The sequence below is a fragment of the Amblyomma maculatum genome, chromosome 9 (genome assembly GCF_055883805.1).
Source record: "Amblyomma maculatum isolate TAMU_Amacu chromosome 9, ASM5588380v1, whole genome shotgun sequence".
NCBI classification, from domain to species: Eukaryota; Metazoa; Arthropoda; class Arachnida; order Ixodida; family Ixodidae; genus Amblyomma; species Amblyomma maculatum.
This window is the reverse complement of record NC_139352.1, coordinates 128,288,251-128,311,261: the sequence shown is the minus strand read 5'-3', so window position 1 is coordinate 128,311,261 and position 23,011 is coordinate 128,288,251. Positions and strand designations below refer to the sequence as shown.

General features: G+C 46.5%; 2 protein-coding genes across 7 annotated transcripts in view; one reads left to right on the top strand and one right to left on the bottom strand.

Annotated features, from left to right (window-relative positions):
• Positions 1 to 6,742, top strand: part of Creld (Cysteine rich with EGF like domains) — a 41,086-nt gene extending 34,344 nt beyond the window's left edge. For 2 of the 4 annotated variants that reach the window (XM_084579556.1, XM_084579555.1), the window contains one exon: positions 6,554 to 6,742. In XM_084579556.1, coding sequence (XP_084435682.1) covers positions 6,554 to 6,621 — 68 coding nt within the window. In that variant the 3' untranslated portion in view covers positions 6,622 to 6,742. Of the gene's footprint in view, positions 1 to 2,073; positions 2,089 to 3,651; positions 6,027 to 6,553 lie in introns of those variants that run through there. The other 2 variants (XM_084579557.1, XM_084579554.1) reach the window with 2 other exon arrangements.
• A 1,717-nt stretch (positions 6,743 to 8,459) lies between these two features.
• The window catches only part of LOC146180358 (beta-1,3-galactosyltransferase 5-like), a 277,397-nt gene continuing 262,845 nt past the window's right edge, over positions 8,460 to 23,011 (bottom strand). For all 3 annotated transcript variants that reach the window (XM_084579552.1, XM_084579553.1, XM_084579551.1), the window contains one exon: positions 8,460 to 15,786. In XM_084579552.1, coding sequence (XP_084435678.1) covers positions 14,780 to 15,786 — 1,007 coding nt within the window. In that variant the 3' untranslated portion in view covers positions 8,460 to 14,779. The remainder of the gene's footprint in view (positions 15,787 to 23,011) is intronic.

Here is a 23,011-nt window from a genome sequence, read left to right as displayed (position 1 = left end):
ATACTATGCTTGAAATGCCAGCCTATCGGGACTGCTGCCGGGTTGGCCACTTTTGCACAACAATGGCAAGGGTTCCTGAGAAGCACTTTCGAGTTAAGTTTGCTGGAGCAAAAAAAATCCTACGGTGTATCAAACTTCGATGTCTACACAACACTTTCGGAGCGCCTCATCCACTTTCCCCGCATACTATTGTGCTACCATCCTTGGGATGGCGTCAGATATGATTAGCACTCCTTCAAGAGTAGCTGCAAGCCATCAGTGGCGAAGTGCTTTTTATATATATATCAGTGTTACTTTCGCATTTGAGGACCAGAAGTTAGGTTACAGGATTTGTGTACGCCATCTCAGAGTCCTATGATGTACCTTGCTTATATACAAGTTGAATAACCCACAAGAGGAAGTTGCAGAAGCTAAATATTCTCTTCAGGCACGAAAAAAATCTTTGCAATACAAAAATTATCGAGGGCCATTTTCGGTTCTCCACGCTGCAAATCACATGTCCTCAAGAAACTGAAAGAAAAATTTGATTTTTTTTTTTGCAACGTCCCCATTCAGGGCAGGGCGGCTCAATACAGAAATTATTGCATGCTACTAGCAGAACACGTGATAGTGTCCTTGGCAAGATATCAGGCACAAAAGATGGTTAACAGATTATTGCTTGATTTCTTAATTAAATTGATCACTTCGGAGTATACTTATTGTGGAAAAAGGTAAAAGCAATTGCTCTAAGCAGGCATGCACAAAAAGACGCGGCCCTTTTGACAATGAAACCAACACTTCACTGTGCATCCTCCACGGCGGCAGCGTTCTCGAGTTCAGTGTCTAGCCTTCATCGCAACAGGCTCTGGGTATTCACTACTTTGGCTGACCGCGCTATTTTTGAAGTGGCCGTCATGTCCAAAATACTTTCCTGTGCAAGCTTCTCAGCACTTGCATTTGAAAGATACTCTATCCACCTGTTGCACAGTGCAAAAGGAAGAAAGTGAGAAATTACCCTCACCGGCCACTTTCTTGTTCTTGTCCAAAAAAGGGTGCAGTGACAAAAGGAAGTCGTGCTTGTTGACTTGTCGAGTTTGGCGTGTTTTGAAACATCCAAAACGGCACTTTTATTGCCTTTTATGCAGAGCAGGGCGCACAAAGTAAGAAAGTAACGCCGAACATTCAGAAAAGAAGACTGTGCCGGCAGAGAAGGCTTTGAGGCGCCCTGTCCCCTGAATAGGGACGCTAACATTGGAAAGTGCATACAAGGCTGAATATGCTTGTAACAAGGATGATAGCCATTATTTCACAGTCACGGGCCCTTCTACCGATAAAAAATGCTAACATTTTGCTCATCGCGGATTCTTTCCAAAGTGACAAAAACAGGAAGCAATTACTGTTAGCTCCGTAGAACATAGCCGTGTCCATTTTTGCCGCTCTTTTCAGCCAGGATTTCTTTTACACTTTGCATGAGGTGGCGCTAGTTGTCCAATAAAGTGGCTAAGGTCGCGTGTTTTGAAACATTCAAAACGGTGTTTTTCATTGCCTTTTTGCACAGCAGGCCGAACAAAGTTCCCATCCCCATACAGAGACATGGTGCCCGAAGGGGATACTATTACCTTGTTGCTTTCGTAGTACTATAATGAAGGTTTCTGCATTCATGAATGAGTGCTGCTGCTGCTGCATAGTGGTGATGGCATTGTAAATGCCTTCTAGTGTTTACAAGAAGGATTGTAACGTAATTCAATAGAAGCCGTAGAAGCAAAAAATATATTGCGCATATGCCTTGCTTTGCTAAGCCTAACCTGCTTTCATTGCACTGAAGCCACATCAGTAGAACGATCTTATTAAAATTAAGGTATGGGTACTTGGAGAATGAGCATCATTTTTCTCTTACCTACCTGCTTGACCAGTGTGCATTTTGCATTTTCCTTGTGTCTTGTGGCAGGCCAGCTGTGCACTGTGCATGCACCCTATCTTGTGCAAATATTTGTAATGCATGCCTAATGGTCTTTCTGTGTTTTCATTTGCACTGCTTTGCACCTGTGTTCATTGTGCTCTTTTCTTCTTTCCTCTTTGGTTTCTTGCACTTAGAGTACCTCCCAGATGGTAAGTTTTGTGAGCATGCATATTTCAGTGCGTGTGTAGGTAACGAAACTCACATCTAACGTGAAGAGGGGATAGTTACTAGTGGTTTCTAGGGTGGGTACAGAAAGGAAGGGAAGCTTAATACTAGTCTAGGCAGGGCCAAACATCTATAGTATGCGGACGGATATGTTTGGGAAATCAGCAAAGAGATAATGGTAGCTGCTAGGTGTGGATGAATCGATGGCTGGTGAGAGCTGTTTGTCTTGCATTGAACTGAGTTGATGGCACTACTAGTGCTGGCAAGTTTGTTACAGTATTTTAGTTGAGTACTAGTGCATTTAGGAAGAAATTAATTATTTTGTTAGTAGTTGTTTTAGATTTTTAAATCATTCTTGCACCTTCGTAATTTTGTTTGTCTGGTAGTGGTTAGGCACAGTGATACAGATATGTGCTGGTTTATTGTTTATCCATAGTGCTGCGTGCTTACTTTGTGCCTGCTTTCACTTAAGCGATTAATGTGATAAGTGAATATCTTGTTGAGTGTCAGTACCTGTCTGGTTTATGGGAATATGAGTTCCACAAAGCCGAGAGCAAATATATCTATCACAAAAATGGCAGGAGAATGAATAGTAAAACCAGCCAGGCATTTTGTCTCTTCAGTGGTAGAAAGCAGTACATGATTTGCGGAAGTTCAAGATTTATACCTGGCAGTATGCACAAAGCACACCGCCAAGCATGGGGCTTGCAGAAAAACCCGCCACTGAATATCTGCTCTGTCTGAATGGCCTTTCTCTTAGTTTGCAACACTGTGCCGCGTGATTCCGTTCTTTCAACGGTAGGGTCCTCTGAGCAGCGTCACATGGCAACAGATAGTGGAAATATTGTAAAAATGAATAAGAGCGCATTTAAAGTCTGCCGTACCCGTTGCTTCAGTGGTGCAACAGATTGACAGTGCTTACCTTCGCACTGAGCGAATAAAAATCTGTTCGAATCTTTGAAGTGCAATTTTTTTCTAATTTTTTTTTAACCGCAACCTTAAAATAAGATGTCAAGGTCCTTCCTGGGGGATGTTCCCCTTTAAGCTGCAGTATTGGATGTTTTTAATTTTTAATAGCTGCAAAGCCAGCCCTGAACAGAGCTATGAGGTCACAGCATGACAACGGTAACACTATTGAATTACCTTCACCGTAATCATTTCCTGCCTTCAGTGAGTGTGCGTTACTTTTAGGTTGCGTTCAGAGACACCTCTCGGTAACAACCGCCGTTTAATGCGCTCAGAGGCAACCACTGAGGAGAAAGAAGTTGCAGGACCCTACCGTTGAGGAGACGGAATTACGCCACTGTGCCAGAGGCTACCAAGTTGCTTGATTTGCTTTTTATTCATATCATGGAGCCGGAATACCTTTTCTAAAGATCAAATAATCTAAAATAGGTAAGGACAGAGGTTCACTTTACCTTGTAAATATTTTAAGTGCCCTGGTATGGGTATGAGAAGCAAAATGCAGCCTGGTTGCTTTGGGCAGAGGCTATGTCCATGCCCGGCCAACCAACCATGTATGTGGCATATCTCCCCTCCTGTCCCAGACAATGGCGAGAAGTGGCGAGAGCTGCACATCTTGCTGGCACGCTACGCCACTTACTTCGGCCTCTGCGTAGCAACGCTGATCATATTCAAGAGGAGCGTGTCGGTCGCCAGTGCCATTGGGCTGTGCGTCGCAGTGTACATTGGCTTCTCTGAGTACACCCTGTCCAATTGGAAAGACCACACCCTCACATCAACCATCAGAAATGTGATGTCGTGGTGACTGGCCGTGGTTTCCTTGCCTGCTTATGTTTTTTATCAACTTTAATTTGATTTCACAAGGCTCCAACTGTGCGCATGCCGCAAGGACGACACTGTTGAGTTTTGGGGGTGGGCAGGAGTAGGGTGCTGTACATTGGAACACTGCTCGTGCTTTACACTGCAGGACTCCTGGTTTTTGAAAGTCACAAGCACTCGCATCATTGTTGAACTAAAACGAGTGAGGGGGGTTTGTGTGCAATCACTAAATGTTTCACATTTGTTTTCATTTCTGTGCCCGTTTGTCTCCCTGCTATCTTCTTGTTTGTGGTGTTTTACTTGTGAAAGTGGTTGCTGCTTCGAGAGGTGATTTGCACAAGCTATATACGCAGATTTATCTCTGAAAAATTTGCTGATTTTGGCAGCTATGTTTTATGTGATACTGAATTGACTTTTTTTGCAAGAAAAAAACATTTTGAAGCAGCAGTCCTTTTATAAATGCAGTGTCCGCAGGAGATATCCAGGGTGTGTTTGTCTCATTTAACATAATCATTCTTACTGTCATTTCATCGTACTGTGTTCAATTGTCTGTGATGTATGTCAAAGTGTCTGGCTGACAAATATCTGTGAAATCTGTACAAAGGACAAAGACTACGGGCATCGTAATCGTAAAGAAAACAACATGGAACTAACATGCATTCCAGTTGGGCACCATGCTACACAGTGATAGTTTATTATTTTGTTGTTAACTTGTACAGAGCAGGCAACATTAATGTGATGGCATTGAAGGCCCCATTCTCCGAAAAAGCCTGCATCGGCATTGTGAGCGAAAAATCGGGAGCTTGCCTCTGGCAGGTGCTAGGTAGCAGGTGACGTGCTCAGGTGTGGACTGGTTGGCAGGTTGTATGATCACTTGAAACCACATGACATGGCTCAGTTTAATTAGAGTGTGGTTGTAGGCCTGTTGGTGGGACACAGTGGGGAACAATACCACGGAAATGACAGGACAGAGGCAATATGACAACATAGGGCTGTACTTTGTCCTTGTGTTTCTGTGGTTTTGTTCCTTACGATGGCCTAGTTGGGCAGGAGCTGCCAACTCTGAAACCTCCTTTGATGAGAAAGGGTTAAGAGGAAATTTAACCTGTGATCCTTGGATTTAGAGTCAGACCTGTTACCACTAGTCCATGCAGGCATGTTTGTATGACTTAGTTGAAGTGGGGTGTTAGATCTAGGTCGGGTGGTCTTTCACACAACGTGGGGCTTAAGACTGTATGCTAATGGGTGTGTGAGAGAATAGAGACACAGATTAAAGTGATTAAGCGATTGCGTAGCACAGTGCATGTACACTAACAAGGATTTGTTATGGGAGCTGACAAACTGGAGCCAATAATGGTGTCACATCATACCCGTAAAGACTGAGTTAAGTGACCTCAACTTTTTGCAACTTTCCCTTCTAATGACTCATTCCGATCGCACATAGAGAAAATGACTATGGACTCCTTAGTTTCCGATCCTTGGGCCCATATTATGAACATCACCAGTGGCTGACGTGAGGAACATTTGCTGGCCACAAGTAGCCATTCAAAGGCATTGAATGTAGACAGTGTTTAGGCTTCACTTTTTCTTTATTGACCAGGTGTTCTTAAACAACAAACTTGATGGACATAGTTCGTGCTGAAGTGAATGCATTCACGCTGTCAAAATGCCTCAGCACACTAATCCACAACTGCTTAAACACACCAAGTGTAGAAACTTCACAACCTGCAGAGATTTGTCTACTGCAATAACAACATATTTCGGGGACAATATGTCCAGATATTTTGTTGTAGGACTAGATGCAGCTGCTTCTGTGGTCAAGCGATTCCAGATCGCTGCACTTTTTGCTGCTAAAATAGTAGGAACTTGTTGCTCTTTTTCTAGTCACGACTTTGAGAGTGCATGTTTTTAGAGTACGCACACATTCTCATGCAGTGTTGCATTTCGAGGACTGCTTGTCGTGAGTGACTTCTCTGCACTGTAGGCATTGTGATGGGAATGGGGTTTTTAAAATAAACATGCAGGTTGCATCATACCTCTGTTCTTTCTTCCATTGTGCTTTTAAATCTCACACAAGCTCTGAGGTTTAAAAAAAAGAATGGGGGAGCTTTTTCCCACAAACTGCGGGCTGAATTCGTGATTCCAGCTGCAAACGTTTTCTGCTGTTTGCTGTCGTCCACTGCAGCGAGACGCTTGTCTTAATTAGCTGCTGTTGTGGTTTGCAAACCAAATCAAAGAAGACTGTTTAGAATTACTCAGTTTTTTACAGGTTGACTGTACACTTTTAAGCTCTGCTGAGTGGGTACATGATAAGTTCGGGAACTCCGATGCCACGTGCTAGTCAGAACCTAATGGCGCATGAACGAGTGGCACCAGGCATCTGACAACAGCGAGCTGGTCTATGTGGTGCAACTCAGTGCTTATGCTTAGACAGGCGTAAGAGTTCCAACTTTCTTTAAACAATGTTTCTATCGTTAGGCCTAGCTTGGCAGGGATAGGCCTAGTTAGGTGCATTGACTTTTTTGTCTTAAGGCCGAAGTTGGTCAGGCTTGAACAGGCATAGTACACACACCAGGCTTCAGGGCAGTTAGTGCACATGGATGCTAGCTGGTCTCCATGTGAAAATGCGGCAAGCACTGAAAACAAGATTTCCATTCCTGGTTTCAGGGGCGCTGGCACCGGAAGAGACCGAAGAGCCAGCACTTCCAGAGTTCACGCACAGCGACGAGCTTTGAGGCTGGTGGCAGCGGATCACAAACCATGTCCATATGCACAGAAAACACTCTTTTTTTTCATCTCATATAAGTCACAAGTTAAAGCTATAAATTATAAATACATCATATGTACAGTTTTCTACCCTGTTTCATCCCTTTTGACTTGGTTTTTCTTCTTTATTGACTGCTGTAAAAACAGTGTTCAGTACAGTTGACCTCAATGTGCAAGTGCTGGGGCTGTACTGATATGACTTCCTAACTTTGCTTTTGATAATCTGGCCTAACTGCCTTACTGATGCATTGACTTAAGGTGCAGTTCATTGTCATGTCAGACCTTGGAAGCAAAATAGCTTTTTATCCACTGAGTTGCACATGTTTACACACACACACTTGAAACTAATATAGCTCCAGGAATGTGACCTGGAGGTTGTTGCTGCAGCATCAGTCTGCAGGCATGAGTAGCATGTTTTTGCAGTTTACATGATAGCAATGCCTGTTCATACAGCTTCCTTAAATGGTGAATGCCAAAAGCGGGTTTCTCCAATTGAAAGCTGCACTGCCCACATACGCACACATTAGGTGGGGCCACATTGACTCCATTTATTAAGCAGCAATGTTGTACTTCGTAGACCAAAGTACCAATTCAAAACGGGAGCCCTATAGATGCAATCGAACAAAGTGCCATGTTTGTAACAACCATTAATATGTGGCAATGCAGAAAGACAACGGACAAGGCACAGCTATACATTTTATACTCTGTCTCGAACATTTGTGGTGTTAGGTAGTTAGGACACTGATGACAGGGCCCCAGGATTACATTAATTGTTGGCTCGACAGAACTCGCTTCTGAAAGCCATTGGCTCACAGCTGTAGCTTTCATGGCAAGACCAACAAATAATGATACAGCGAATAACTTAAATGCACTGCCAAGCTTGGAACACATATGCATGCTTAATTCATAACGGCAACCAGACTGTTGCCGAGAGCTTAGTGAACTGGCTCTGCACTGTCAAAATTTCTGAAAATCTTGAGAAACTATCCTTGGAGACAACAATTGCAACATTGTAGGAATGGACTAGGTGGTACAAATGGCATAGCTAGCTCTTGATGGGCCGTATAAATTGCTTATGAACCAGGTGCACCATTTTTAGCTCTCTTTGAAAATTTGTCAATATGTTATCGTGCAGTAATTCTTTAATTCTTTGAGACGAATTAACGGAGCCGGGGAGGGGCTGTAGAGGGCAGCAACACGCTCCTCTCATCACTCCCTCAAGGCTAACAAACCCATTGTCGTATCTTTGTCGTCGCATTCTTTTTTACTGATGTGAAAAAATAGGCAGAAGCATTAAAAACGAGAGCTTGTTGAGCGTCACCCACTTCTAGCTTCAATGTGGTTTGCCGCCGGCGGTCCGCCGAGCGCCTCTTGCGAAAGCAAATTATCATTTGAGACAAGGAAGCTTGCATTTGAGACGTCGCTAGCGACCGAGCGTTTGTTAATAATTCTTCTAGTACTATTAGTTCAGCACACGCTTTTAACATCTTGCGCAACAGCAGCTGCTTGAGCGGTGTCCAAGATAGGGTGACTATCCAGGACATGGTGGTCTCGAACCTCGCCGCCGACTCCAGAAGACGCGCAAGGGCTTTTCCGGTTCGCAGAAGCAGTTTTCTCACACCGCCCTCTACTAATTACTTAGCTGGTCCGAATTAACTGCTATACTTAAAGAGCAATTTTAGTCTCCATCGAGCAACGACTAATCGCAGGTTGCAAATAATCCACTCTGGATGATCGTGTACGCGGCACATTCCCCCCCCCCCCCCCCCCCCCCCACTTCGCAAATAAAAAGCGATAGAGAGCAACGTCAAAAGGGGTGGGTTAAACAAGTTCCATGTGCCCGAATGAAGACATTTCTCGAAGCGCTGTATTGCATGCGCTGAGGTTATACAGACCTACGCTTCAAGGACAGCTTCGTAAAAGCCCTTTTTTTTACAAGCAGTGCGAGCCAGTGGTTCAAAGGGTCCTTGAAAGGCTTTTCAAAAAGTGGCCGTTAAATGCCTGCGTCGTAGGGAAAAAAAGCACTGAGCGTGCACGCCGCGTAAAAGTCTTGAAAAGTGATATGATAGTTCGCGAGAAATGTTCGAAGATTCCCGGTTTCGTTCGACCGAATCAATGCATATGACCGTCTAGCGTTCGTGACGTCCGCAGCGGAAGGTTGTCATTGGTGGGCCGGCACTGCGGGATACTGCGCGCGTCTCCCTTTCACTCTCTCCAATTTGTTTCCTAGCCGTGGCGTTGGGGCAGACTCGCTGGTGACATTTTCATGGTCAGAGTGCTGTACAATGTGTGTTTCTCGCTTGGCCTTCATACGAGTTGATAAAGCGATCCAGCTTCTGCTCGCCAATATTTCCTGTGCTAGAACTACATCGAAAATTTTAAATATTGATATCAGCGCGACTTTCCTTAATTTATCATTGCAATGAACCCCCTTTCAATGCCTCTTCAAGCGGACGCTAACGGCACCGACGTGCCGTTTTTGTCAAAATTGTGGAGTGGGGTCTGGTTCTGAACCACTTTGTGCGACTTGTAACGCACTTGCAGTGTGCCGAATCTCTTGATGGTAAGATTTTTCCCACCCTCTCCAATGGAAAGAACCTCCACTAATACTAAATTAGCGCCACTACACGGTTCAGAAGAGACCGGCCCTCTGGGCTCTACCTTTTGACGAAGGCTGTACATACGCGAACGCCATTCATAACGACGCTCTGTTTTGTCATTTTCTCTGCGGACGTTTTGGAGCTATAGATAGCGGCTGAGGCTGCAAGGTAATTGACTCGTTCTATCCCTCTCACGCCCCACCTTGGACACACCCTTTCTTCAAAGCCACGCGCCGCAAGCTAAAGGTAGAATACTTGCAAGGTGGGTTTTCCGGTATGTGTTGTTACTCAGTTCCTGCAAATTAATCTCCGCCATGGACGAAGTAAACAACTTAGGAGAGGCCGTTGTCATTCCCAATGCATTGGAGAAAATGTGGCAGAAGTGACGTCAAAATTGAGGGTTAGCCAAGTCGGGCCATTAGCAATGGCGACGCTGTTACTATGAAAACTCGGGCCACTAGCAACAGCGTTGCTAAGCGCCCTATGTACGTGAGAGACGTTGACGCATCCGGTCGCGGCTCGGCCACGCCGGCTTAAAAAAAAAATGACGACAGGGCCTCTCCTAAGTTCTTTCCTTCCTCCATGATCTCCGCCTATTACTTTAGCGAACGGCATCGAGGATGGCGTAGAGGGTATGGGAACTATGGAATGGCTGCTGTGAGCCATATATATTTCAAGGCGTGCCACACGGGCCAAACATCTCCTGTGGTTGCATGTGCAGCAAGCACGACGGAACGTGCCTAATTTTAGTTTAGGGCTACCGCTACCGCGCGAGCGTCAGTACGAATGCGCATATCGTACCCTGATGACAGCGCCACGTTCCTGTCAAATGCCGGCGGAGTATAAATCTCGAGAGCGAGAGAAATTCGAGAGTGGGTGGGATTCTCGCCGAATTTCCGAATAGTTCTGCTTGCACTTCAGTTCTTGTTGTGCTAAGATTTTTCCTTGTGAGGCAACTGATCCCATTCCTCCGGCGTCAGAGGTGCTCCTGACAGCTGCTTTTGGCATTATATAGGCGGAGCAGGATCACGGCAGAAATGCTTGCCTCGTGCTGCTTCCGTCTTATATTAGACATGCAGCTGGCATGGACGCGTGTTTTCCGTGCTCGTGGCGTTCACTCACGCCAGTTTTTTTCGCTCATTGTTATATATATATATAAAAAAAAAGTCCAGAAGTGGAGTATATGTCACTATGAGAAAGCTGTGACTGCTTTTATAGGGCCGCTTTCGACGCAACACGGGGGGAACGCTGTGTCGCGTTAATCCGTTTCTTGGGCCTAACTACAGTTCCACTTCTAAGCACTATAGCCTGTGCACGTGCAGCAATCTTTTGGCGTCCGAGGACGAGAGTTTGTTGCGCTGAGGTGCATTAAGAAAGTAGGACACACCGGATGCATCTCGCAGAAGTTCATTAGTACGCTTCTCCGTCAGTGTTATCGAACCACAAGAACCGTACCCGCCGCAGTGGCTCAGTGGTCAGGGCGGTCGGCTACTGATCTAAGGAACCAGATTTCAATTCCGGTTGCTACGCATGCATTTCTATGGAGAGGTGAAACCTAGCGGCCGTGTACCGTTTACTGTGCGATGTCGTTGCACGCTAACGAACCTGACGGGTACTAAATAATGCCACAGCCCTTATACGGCGTCTCCCTAACCAAAGGGTCTCAATCACGTGGACGACATGCGCCTTGTCTGCCCTGAACATTTCGTTTAACCTTTGTTCAGAAATCATGTGCCAGTTACATGAGCCGGCTTAACCATCAGACTCATTTTCGAATCAACGGAAAGGCTTCGTCCCGTTCTCTGTGAAAATGAACAGGCGCTATAGCCTCTTAATCTGCGTGAACTTAGGATGGATGTGAGCTTCCCTCAAGAGCGAGGAGCCGAACAATCTCATCTCCTGCTGTACGTTTATCCTGCAGGGGAACGGGGTGTTGGCTGCCACACCCCTTGATTAACTCTCCCCGATACACCCTGAAGCGGGTGTACAGTCCAGAATTTTGGCTGAACCGAGCAAGCGCCTCTTTCCCACGAAATTGGGATGCTGCGGTAAAAAAAGACGAGATGTTTGGTTAATTTTTATCAGTTTGTCATTATTTATTTTATTTCCTTGCTTATTTTTTCTATACTTCTATTTTTCTGGCTCCTGGCCCCTGAGAGATAATTTCTTAATGCGGTGCAATTATAGCAATACCCCTGCTATATATAGTGCAAATAAACCTTCTAGGCACTATACCCCTGCTCTGGTCTATGCGTCGCTTCGGGATGTGAAACCTTCCAATTCAGGAAAAGAGAGAGGATAGCTGTTATTTCGGATTTTTCTGTAGAATAGAAGACCAGCGTCAAACAAAATGCAACATCATTCTCACAGTTTTGCTTTGTTATTGGCGCCAGAGCAGCGGGGAACGTCAACGCCAAGTGGCCATGTTTAGGCAGTAATCGGGGTACGGAGGTTGTGGTAGTTATTCGCAACGGAGAAAAACGGAGAGCACTGCAGAATCTGCATTGGAGTAATGCGAAAGCACGGATACTGCTGTTGGTTGCTTCTAGACGCTTAATTCACTTCTTGTTTACTCATTTTAGTCTTTGGTACTTTCAAATTGCGCGCCAATTCCTTCCTATGCCCTTTTTCGGCTCTACTTCCGGTTGCGTGACGTCACCCTAATTGACCGATTTAATTAACTAATTTAGTATTTGATACATTCAAATGTGGCGCCAAGCCATTGACTAATGAGACCATTTTCGCCTTTAAATGTTTTGCCTCTAATTATACCTAATTAACTTATTAGAATAATCTTTTCGGACACATTACGTTGCCCTCTATCGATTGACACCACTCATTAACCTCTACTACTTGTCAATTACAACTGCTGCGGACACGATTTTGCTGAGGCGGTTGGCGGACAGAAATCTGTGAACATGGCGAAGTAATGCATTCGCATTAAAAAACTAAAAGGTGATCGCGTGAGAATTTCGAAGCAAGGTCAAAAGCAGAAACAAAAATAAGCCTGAAACAAAGCTGATACCACACATGGCCGTATCACATTTGAAACCGTCCTGACACGGTAGAAAATAGTTTCACGAAGTTTTAATTTTTTTTTTGTTTCAAACTGAGATGCTTCTGTAAGAGGAAAAAAAAAAAATTCGGCAGCCAACTGTGCGCATAATCACGCTGCGACAGCAATTATAGCCGTTGGACAGGTTATTGGCCGGAACCAATGAAACCTTCGCTCATATTTGACAGTTCTTAGCAGGATGGTGCGCGCCAATAATCTGCTTTACTGTTGTTGTAGCTGTAGGAAGAAGGAAAAGAAAATGCACGGGCCTGCTACTGGCTCTGTAGCTGAGCCACCTCCGCTGCCTCGTGCGGACAGAAGAAATAAGAAGAGGGAGAGAAAGACGCGCGCCGCAACAGCCGTCGTCAACACCGAAGCGGTGGCGGGTGCAAGACGGCCTTCAACAGATAAAACTGCGGTAGCAGCGGCGGTGACCTACCTGTCCCAGTCCCATCAGGGCCAGGATCGGCCACCCTCCAGCCCTCTCATGGAGCTGTCCTCTATGCACGCACAACGCAATATCGGAGAGGGGGAAGGAAAGAGAGGGCCTACGGCGAATCATGACCCGGCGTCGGAGAAATCCGAGGTCTGGTTGGACGGCATTGCAAACGACGTCAGTGTGACAAATGAACGGCGCACAGCAGGGTGGATGCCGGTAGACCGGCGCCGACGCGTCGGAGACATCTTTTGTGTGCTTTTAGCTTCGAAACGCCCAACGTTGTGGCATCTTTACAATACAGGGTTGCCACAACTGCCACCTGCTAAACCTGATAGTGAATAGCCACCGAAAGTGCGCAGTGCGGCTACGCTAGCGCAGGAAGCCGGGCACTACACCGGTGTCTTCTCTGAGAAAAGCCCTGAACTCGCTACTGGTTCTAATGCAGTAGGAACCTGAGTGCCAGCAAGTGGCCACGCAACAGCAAAACGTTAAATATTCTTTTTTAGTATATATACTATCGCCAAAGCTTTAATACTCGAACCCTCCCTGCACGCCATTGGAACAAAACCACGTCTAGCATAGTCATGCGTTTAACAAATTTGCGTTCTAACACTGCACCACAGGTCGCGCATTGCCAACAGCGCCCTCTGCTCCGTCTATGACCCGTAGTTGCGCACGGCAACATCATAGCACTCATTGGCCACCGGGCGTGTTTGATTTACGAATAACACAATCACTATCGGCCATTTTTTCCAGGGCAGTTTCATATAAAACGATCTTTGTAAAGGGAACAGTCCATTGTGTCATTCTCCTGTTGGCAATATCGATTTTTCGCAACAGGAAAAGGGCCAAGAATACGCGAACAGTACAGTTCAGAGACCACATCAGTGCAAAAACCGTGAGGGTCAAGAGTTTTTTTTATGGAGATCCGCAAGTGTTCCGAACTCTGTTCGAAACAACACTTATATAAAACAAGAGCACAAGCTAACCGGCATAAATATGTACGCGACAGCTGTTAGCAGTGCTCCCAAACACTAAACGGTCACACGTGCCCGGTGTAAACACGAGATCTTTTTATAACAAATAGCTGGACCTGCGGCGTGCACGTAAAATATGACGCAAAACCACACTGCGTTCACACTGATTACCTTTGCGAGGCTTTGCCTCCTCGTAAAAGCGCCGTTTGATTGTTCTGACTACAGCCTTCTGTGAAGATATGCGCCATACACGACTACACCAAGCGTCTTGATGCGGTGAAAGCACGCGTACACGCATTTGCTCCACAAAAAAAACAACAACTTAATTTTACGCTGTGCCCATTATGATGGCACTGCTTTTTCCAATCATTGCTTCCAGGCATGGACAGGAAGCTGCGAAAGTCAGCGCGTCATAGCTCTTAGTCTTAGCTTTGATGACCCCGCAGATATGTATAATTACTTAGCATCCATTGCGCTTTAACTCGATGGACCAACTTCACACTGTGCTAGCGCAGAAAAGTTTTCACAACCTGTCTGTGACTTAGCGGACGATACGCCGAACAAATACGCAGAGTGGCTTTTACAAAAAAGAACAATTCGCCCACGTATGTCAACGACTCTGCCGATCTTCCCTTTTGCCAAGAATTCTCTGCTACCCTGCTTAATGCACACAAACACACAGCACAGCAGGCACCATGTGTAACCTATAGGCACGCACATGATTCCTTCTCTCACCAGCACGAAAGTGAGAGCACAGCATTTAACCGATGAAATAGTCCACTGAAGGTCTCTGTGACGCGGCTTTCGCCGAACCCTCCCAGAACTAGTCGTAGAAGCTGTATGACTTGCCTGCACAACACTGCAGATTCGTAAGAGATCACTGTGCACAGGAGGCCTTCCAAGGATGGTCCTTTGGGTCGTGCTGACATTAATGCACAACACAGCACCACAAATAGAGTTCGCACAAGACTAGCTGGCAGGACATTGTGCTCTCGGAGAAAACTACCGAGAAATGGCCATTGCGGCCGTATCACGAACACTACAAAGCCGCTAGTCTTAACCCCCAGAGCCTTCTGTCCTGGAGGTCACATTGTGCATCTGCATCAACTCGTCCCAAAGCCTGTACCGCTGCTCGACGATGCTGGGCGTTCCCAGATGGGTGAACATGATCTTGGGCTTGACGCTAGGCGCCGTCTCGTTCGGATAGAGGTCGTAGTACTGGCGAAGTTGCACGTGGCCCACTCCGGCCACCTTGGCCAGTATGCCGGTCGAGTAGACGTCGTCGACCCAAAGGAACGTGGCCTGGCGCGACGCGTTGAACAGCATGGGCAGTGTCCTGACCGGCAGGATGAAGCCCAGGCCCCCGCAGTAGGTCGGGTACATGCGGGCCGGGTACTCTTGGCGCGTGACAAACCATTTGGACTTGCGGTTGCGCACCACCGGCGTGCGCTTCCAGGCGAGGCAGTGGATGCTGCCGTCGTCGGTGACGTTCTTGAGGTAGTCGGCGAGCAGGAACACGTTGACCAGCGCGTCGTCGTCGATCTTGACGACGAAGCGAACCGAGTCGCGGCAGTTGTCGGAGGCCCACTTGAGGCCGTAGACGAACTTGTAGGTCAGGTTGCGGTACGTGTCAATGAACGGGAACACGACCAGGTCCCCGACGCTGCGGGCCTCTTCGAGCACAGCCTGGCGCACGGTGCGGTTCTTGGATTGCCCCACGAAGAAGACGAGTGCCGAGTTGAGCTGCTCGCTGACGAATGGGTCGCCCAGGGTGTTGCGAAGGAACACGCGGTGCGAATGGTGCTCCGAGGCGGTGTGCACGAAAAAGAGCACGTCCAGGGGCCCCTGACAAAGCGCCTGCACCTTCCAGCCGTCCAGCGAGGGCGGCAGGTCGTAGTCGACGGTGACTCGCTGGTCGTGCATTGACAGGCGCATGGTGACCAGAAAGACCATGCCCAGCAGGAAGGTGGCCGCGGCGAAGAAGAAGGTCTTGACGCACATCTTGCTGCGGCAGATCGCTTGCCAGGGCACACCGGCAGGCGCCGCGAACAGGTCGGCCGAGTCTGCGAAACGGGAATATTGAACAGGTGAGCCATTGCGACGAACAAATGCTGTTGCCGTATTCTATATGCATCAAAAAATCGAAGGAGAGGTTGTTGGCAGAAAAGGAAGTCGAACGAAGAATGCATACATGTTTCTTCGGTGAGTGGGAGACCAATTGAAACGTCACTACAAGGTTGCTTCGTCACATTTCGTCTCCCTTTTTTCCCTTTGAACCTGTACCTTCAGGACCGTCTTTGATGTCTATACGCGCGTACATTCGATTAACATCACCACGAATGAACTTTACCACTAAAAGATCGCACTTGTATGTCACGCTTCCCTCCCCGACTGCCTGCCTACGTTCCCCATAGACCATGTCCCCGTTTTTACTTTTCCCAAATTAGGCTAACGCGTCACCCCTTTCAATGAATGAGGTTCCGCTACTTCGTTTTTCATTGCGTTCTTTCCTTAATTAGTTCATTGTCGCTGCCCTGATGAGCCCCCCTGAAGAGCTTACTTAAGTCACTAAGGTATGTGCACGTTCCGATTACTCTGAATAAGAATGCATGTGTCGTCGCCATTTGCTTAGTTCTCCTTATGTTCGTCATACATGTGCAGTAAACTGTTGAGCGCGACGAGATTTAATATTATACTTTCTTCCCTCCACAAAGGCCTTTTTTTTCCATGGTGAAATCGCGCGTTCTACATCCTTCCGAATGTACTGATGCAGACTAAATGCAGATTTAAAGCCGGGACTAAGCTTTTTATGACTTCGTGATGTTTAAATAAGTAGCTTATGGTTGCGTAATGAACTTCTTCCTTGTGAAACGATCGAGAAAACGAGAAAAAATTAGCTGTGGTTTAGCTTGGCTACGCTTAGGTTCTGCCTGAAAATGAAGACATGGCTTTTAATAATAATAATAATTGGTTCACAGGAAGGGAAAGGCGCATAACTGTCACACTTGCTCTGTAGACAACTGACCGCGCCGTAAGGGAAGGGAGGTAGGTGGGAATGAAAGTGGAAAGAGAGAAAGAGGAGCTGTAGTGGAAAGCTACGGAGTAATTTCGACTACCTGGGGATCTTTAACGGCCCCGCCGGGGTGGTGCAATGGTAAGACGGGACGGGGAGGTGGTGAAGGTTGGCTGTTCCTGGCTCTACGGGGCTGGGGCGGTAGGTCAACGCCGCTTGTGGCGCGGGCTAGCCAGCCACCAATTTTTATCTGTTGTAGGCCGTCATTGCACCCGCCACTGCTTCGGTGGTGGACGACAGCTGTTGTTGCGGCACGCGTCTTTCTCTCCCTCTTCTTTTTCTTCTCTATTTTCTTTTCTGTGCGCACGAGGCAGCGGAGGTGGCTCAGCTACACAGCCAGTAGCTGGCCCGTGCATTTTCTTTTCCTTCTTCCTACAGCCACAACAACAACAACAATGGTAAGACGCCCGACTACTGTGCCGGAGTTCCCGGGTTCGAACCCGACCACGGCGGCTGCGTTTCGATGGAGGCGAAACGAAGTGGCGTCCGTGTGCTGTGCGATCTAAGCGCACGTTAAGGATCCCCAGATGATGGAAATTACTCCGTAGTCCTCCACTACGGCTCCCCTTTCCCTCTTTCCCTTTCACTCCCACCTTCCTCCCTTCCCTTACGGCGCGGTTGAGGTGTCCACAGAAAACAAGTGACAGTTACCGCGCCTTTCCCTTCCTATAAATCAACCGACTACTGATTAAAACAGCGCCCGGGTCGGGCTCACGTGGCTTTTTTTTTTCTAAATTGACTTTAAAAACGCACAAGAACGGCTGCTGGAAATGTCTACGTCAAGCAGTCATCTGCTAGCAGGCTTCCAGGAGCAAATTTATATCTGCGCTTTCCGAGGGTCATATATCTGCAACAGAGTCAGCTAAAAGAAACAAATCGCGGTTCAAGCGCTTCATTCACACTTGTCAGCAAATCACGTGAACGTTGCAATCGGTCATTGGTTGCGCCCTAATTTTATAGTAAGAAACGTTATGCCCATGCATTATCCGTGGGTGAGTAGAGGTGCCTGACAAACGTTCATCGTCCCGCTTATCTGAACAAGCAGCTGCATATGATTGTTCTTTGATGAATGGTAGCCTTGACCACCTAGTAAAGAGCAGAGACATTAGTCTGCCAACCAAGATCCGTATAACCCGTGCTATGGTCTTTCCAGTTGTGATGTATGGATGCGAGAGTTGGACTGTGAAAAAGGCTGACCGCCGAAGAATTGACGCGTTTGAATTGTGGTGCTGGCGAAGACTCTTGAGAGTTCCTTGCACTGCCACAAGATCAAATCAGTCGATATTGTCGACCATAAACCCTGACTGCTCATTGGAGGGTCAAATTTTAAAGTTAAAGCTCAGCTACTTTGGTCATCTGATGAGAAGAGAGGAGTCGCTGGAGAAAGATTTGATGTTGGGAAAGGTTGAGGGTCGCCGGAGAAGGGGTAGGCAGCGAACGCGTTGGTTAGATGGCATCCTCGAGGCACTGTAGGTGAAGTTATGTGATGTTAGGAAGATAGTGAGAGACCGGAAAGCGTGGCGTGACATGGTCCATACGGTCACGAAGAGTCGGACACGACTGAACGACTAAACTGAAACTGAGATATTTTATCGGCTATATGACCACTCACGCAATTTTAAGCTGCCGCACAGTTTATTCGCGGAATGACAAGTTTTATGCGCTTCAGGAACTTCTGAATCCATAATGATGCAGCTAATCAGACAATGACACGGGCAGCCCTTTTCGAGGTTCGCGCCTACGTGTTCGAACCACTACTTTTCACTGCCTCCTTTTCTTCCTTACCGCAGAGGAACAGAATGGCCGTGACAACACTGCTACCTACTTTCCATCTTCGCGTTTATTTAAACTTTTGATCATCCGTTTTGTTAAGTGGGTAATTATCACAAAAAGTTTTTTATACCCCCTCCGTTTTGTGCAATACCCCTTCACGGAAAAACTGTAGAGCACGCGTTTGTCCAGTTTTTGAAGGTGGTGATGCACAAGCAATAAACAGCTATCGATCAATATCGGTATTACAGCTTTTTCCAAAGCGTTTAAATTATCTCAACAATAGGCTCTATAATGTTTTCAAAAGTATAGAGTAATAAATGACATGCAATATGGGTTTTCAAAACAAAGATCGTCGGAGTTAGCATCACTATACATCAAATATGACATAACTGATAGTTTTGAGAATAGGCTTTGCCTTGCTTTATTTCTTGACTTGAAGGCATTTGATACTGCGTCTCACGTCGTTATCCGATGTGGACTAAACAAGTAGGCCAGTGCTAGGAATCATACTAAGTTTAAAGGGCACATAAAAGGCTATATGTACTAAAACTAGAAATCGCACACGAGTATAAGTATCCCGTCAGTCCTCTCGGCAGCGTACAAATATTTACGCTGGCTTCATTAGCAGCGATCATGTTGGTGATATAGAAAATAATGCTCCTCCTCCTATCAGCTCAGCCTACGCCGGCATGCAAGAAGAATGAAGAGAAGTTGCGACGGTATACCACGCCCCGTCCTGCCCGCGTCACTGGTGGAGCATCCAATGAATAGCTGCACTCAGCATACCCCGATGACGTCATCAGGGCGGTTTGCGCACGGGGCCCATGTGCCGCCCTAACCGGTTGCGAGGCGTCACCAGGAGCACTTTTAAAACGTATTAGCAAATTATAGGCTTGATGCAAAGCTTTTAAAATGACTCGAATACTCAGAAAGATCAATTCTATGGATTTCTTGCATCAGAATATTCCCCCAAGAACAGTTTCAGAGGCTCTCTAATATACGAGGTGTGACACGCAAAAAAAAACACAAAAAAACAACGAGACTGGTCCAATAAATTATTGCACTTACAGAATCAGTTTCCTGTGACATTATCACCTTCAAAGTACTCGCCTTCAGCATCACAACCTTCTGCATTCGGTGCTGCCACTGCTGGTAACAGTTCTGGAACGAGGTTTTTGGAAGGTCCTTCAGGAGATTCCCCGTTTTTGCCTGAACCTCTTTAACTGAGGTAAAATGGGCTCCCTTTAAGCAAGATTTAACTTTGGGAAATAAAAAAAAAAGTCGCATGGAGCCAAATCTGGTGAATAAGGAGGCTGCTCCATCCCAGAAATGTTTTTGCTGGTCAGAAACTGCTTGAGAGATAGGGCCTTGTGAACGGGTGCATTGTCCTGGTATCAGTTCAGTTCAGTCGTTCAGTCGTGTCCGACTCTTCGTGAACCTATTGACCATGTCACGCCACGCTTTCCGGTCTCTCACTATCTTCCTAACATCACATAACTTCATCTGCAGTGCCTCGAGGATGCCATCTAACCATCGCGTTCGCTGCCTACGCCTTCTCCGGCGACCCTCAACCTTTCCCAACATCAAATCTTTCTCCAACGACTCCTCTCTTCTCATCAGATGACCAAAGTAGCTGAGCTTTAACTTTAGAATTTGACCCTCCAATGAGCAGTCAGGGTTTATGGTCGACAATATTGACTGATTTGATCTTCTGGCAGTCCAAGGAACTCTCAAGAGTCTTCGCCAGCACCACAATTCAAACGCGTCAATTCTTCGGCGGTCAGCCTTTTTCACAGTCCAACTCTCGCATCCATACATCACAACTGGAAAGACCATAGCACGAGTTATACGGATTTTGGTTGGCAGACTAATGTCTCTGCTCTTTAATAGGCGGTCAAGGCTAACCATTGCTCTCTTTCCCAGAAGCAGGCGTCTCCTAATTTCATGGCTGCAGTCTCCTTCCGAGGTAACCTTGGAGCCCAAGAAAAGAAAATCTGTCACAGCTTCCACTTCTTGTCCCTTGATGCTCCACGACTTGATAGGGCAAGACGCCATGATCTTTGTCTTTTTAATGTTCAGTTTAAGCCCAAACTTCTCACTCTTCTTGTACGCGCATCAGAAGTCTCTTGAGTTCCGCTTCACTTTCTGCCATTAAAGCGGTATCATCCGCATATCTAAGGTTGTTGATACATTTTCCAGCAATCTTCACTCCAGCTGAAGACTCGTCCAGACCGGCTTTCCTCATGATGCACTCTGCATATAGGTTAAATAGGCAGGGCGACAGTATGCAGCCTTGCCTCACTCCTTTCTCAATCGGAAACCAATCAGTAAGACCATGCCCAGGTCTGACTGTGGCCTCTTGCCCATCATACAGGTTCCTGAGGAGACAGATGAGGTGAATTGGAACTCCCATCTCTTGGAGAGCTTGCCACAATCTGCTGTGATCTACGCAGTCAAACGCTTTCGCATAACCAATAAAGGAGAAGTAGATGGGTTTCTGGAACTCTCTTGCTTTTTCCATGATCCAGCGAAGGTTGGCAACTTGGTCTCTAGTTCCTCTGCCCTTGCGAAACCCAGCCTGCACGTCCGGAAGCTCCCGATCCACATACTGCTGCAGCCTACCTTGGAGTATTTTCAACATCACCTTGCTAGCATGCGAAATAAGCGCGATCGTGCGGTAGTTGGAACAATCTTTGGCACTGCCTTTCTTTGGAATGGGGATGTAAACTGACCTCCTCCAATACTGTGGCCACTGCAGGGTTGTCCAAATCTTCTGACATAATGTATGCAGAATGTTAACAGCGTCATGATCGAGGTTTTGAAGCAACTCAGCTGGAATGCCATCAATTCCGCTAGCTTTGTTCTTAGCAAGGCTGGCTAAGGCCCATTCAACTTCACTCTTCAGGATGCCCGGCTCGAGATCAGTGATCACAACCGTCTTATGTTGGGTTTGCACATTCGGGTCCTTCTTGTACAGTTCTTCTGTGTATTCCTGCCACCTCTTCTTTATATCTGCGGCTTCAGTGAGGCCCTTGCCTTGTTTGTCCTTTATCATGCCCAGCTTACCACAGAAGCTTCCTTTGATATCTTTGATTGTCTTATACAGAGCTCTTGTGTTCCTTAATTGGCTGTTGTCCTCAACTGCTTGGCACTGCATGTTCAGGAAGGCATTATCTCTCCTTGCTATTTTCTGAAAATCCGCATTGAGAACCTTGTATCTTTCTCTTTCCCCCATAACTTTTGCCATCCTCCTTTCCTCAGCTATTTGCAAAGCCTCTTCAGATAACCAGATTGCTTTCTTGCACTTATTTTGCTTTGGAACTACCTTAGTAGCAACTTCTTGTATTATATCGCGAACATCAGTCCACATCTCTTCGGGCTCTTTGTCTTCTAGATCTAATTCTTGAAATCGATTCCTCACTTCCACAGCATATTCTAATGGAACTTGATCCAGATTATACCTGAAAGGCCTTCTAGTTTTCTGCGTTTTCCTCAATCGAAGCTTAATCTTGGCAACAAGAAGCTGATAATCGGTATAACAGCCATCTATTACTCCACAGCTGTGAGCTTTTTTTCCTAAATTGTTTCCACAAAGTCTTTTTTGAGTACTTCAATGTAGTAGTGTTTATTAACATTTTGACCACTGGGAACCCACTCAATCTTTACAATTCCACTCTTTTTTGAAGCTTGAGGATGCTTCAAAAAACATTCTCACAGCCAAATTTCGAAGTTGTTGGCGGAAGGCTTTCCAACTGTCCATCTCGCTCGTCTGTCAGAACGTGTTTTAACACATTCGAGGAAGAGCAACACGGGGCTGGTTGATGTCGGCGTGGCGACGCGGCGAAAGAAGGTGGCTGCCATACCTTACCTCCATGGCGTTTCGCACCGGCTCAAGAAACTTGCGGCAAGGTACGACGTTGACGTTGTATTTACAGCGAAAAACAAGATTGGAGGCTTGTGCGCCAGAATTTGAAAGAGGCTCGACAATATAGCTCGTGATAGTTTTCGTTGCACAGCGTCACATAAGAAAAGGTTCACCACCTGCAGAAAGAATGTGGTTTATTGCATTCCGCTCAATTGTGGCCGGTGCTACTACGGACAGACAGGCAGATTGTGCGCTTGACGGAGCACTCAATTCTCTGGGAGGGAAGGCGAATTCTAATCTGGCGCTACATGTGCAATCCTGAGAGTGTAAATCGGAGAATGACCTGTCTCTTTGCACGTCTGATTTCAGTAACACGGGTGTAGTTTACAGCAATGGTAAACAATTCTGTCGAGAGTTAGTTGAGGCGTTTTACATTGCTAAGGCTAAGGACAAGTGTGTGGCTAAGGCATCGGTTCGCCTTCATTGTAAGGGATTCGCTCTGTTAGAAAAATCTATAGTTAGGCTATGACTGAATTTTCTTCTCCTTTTCCTGCCATTTCCTCGGTTTGGTTGAGCG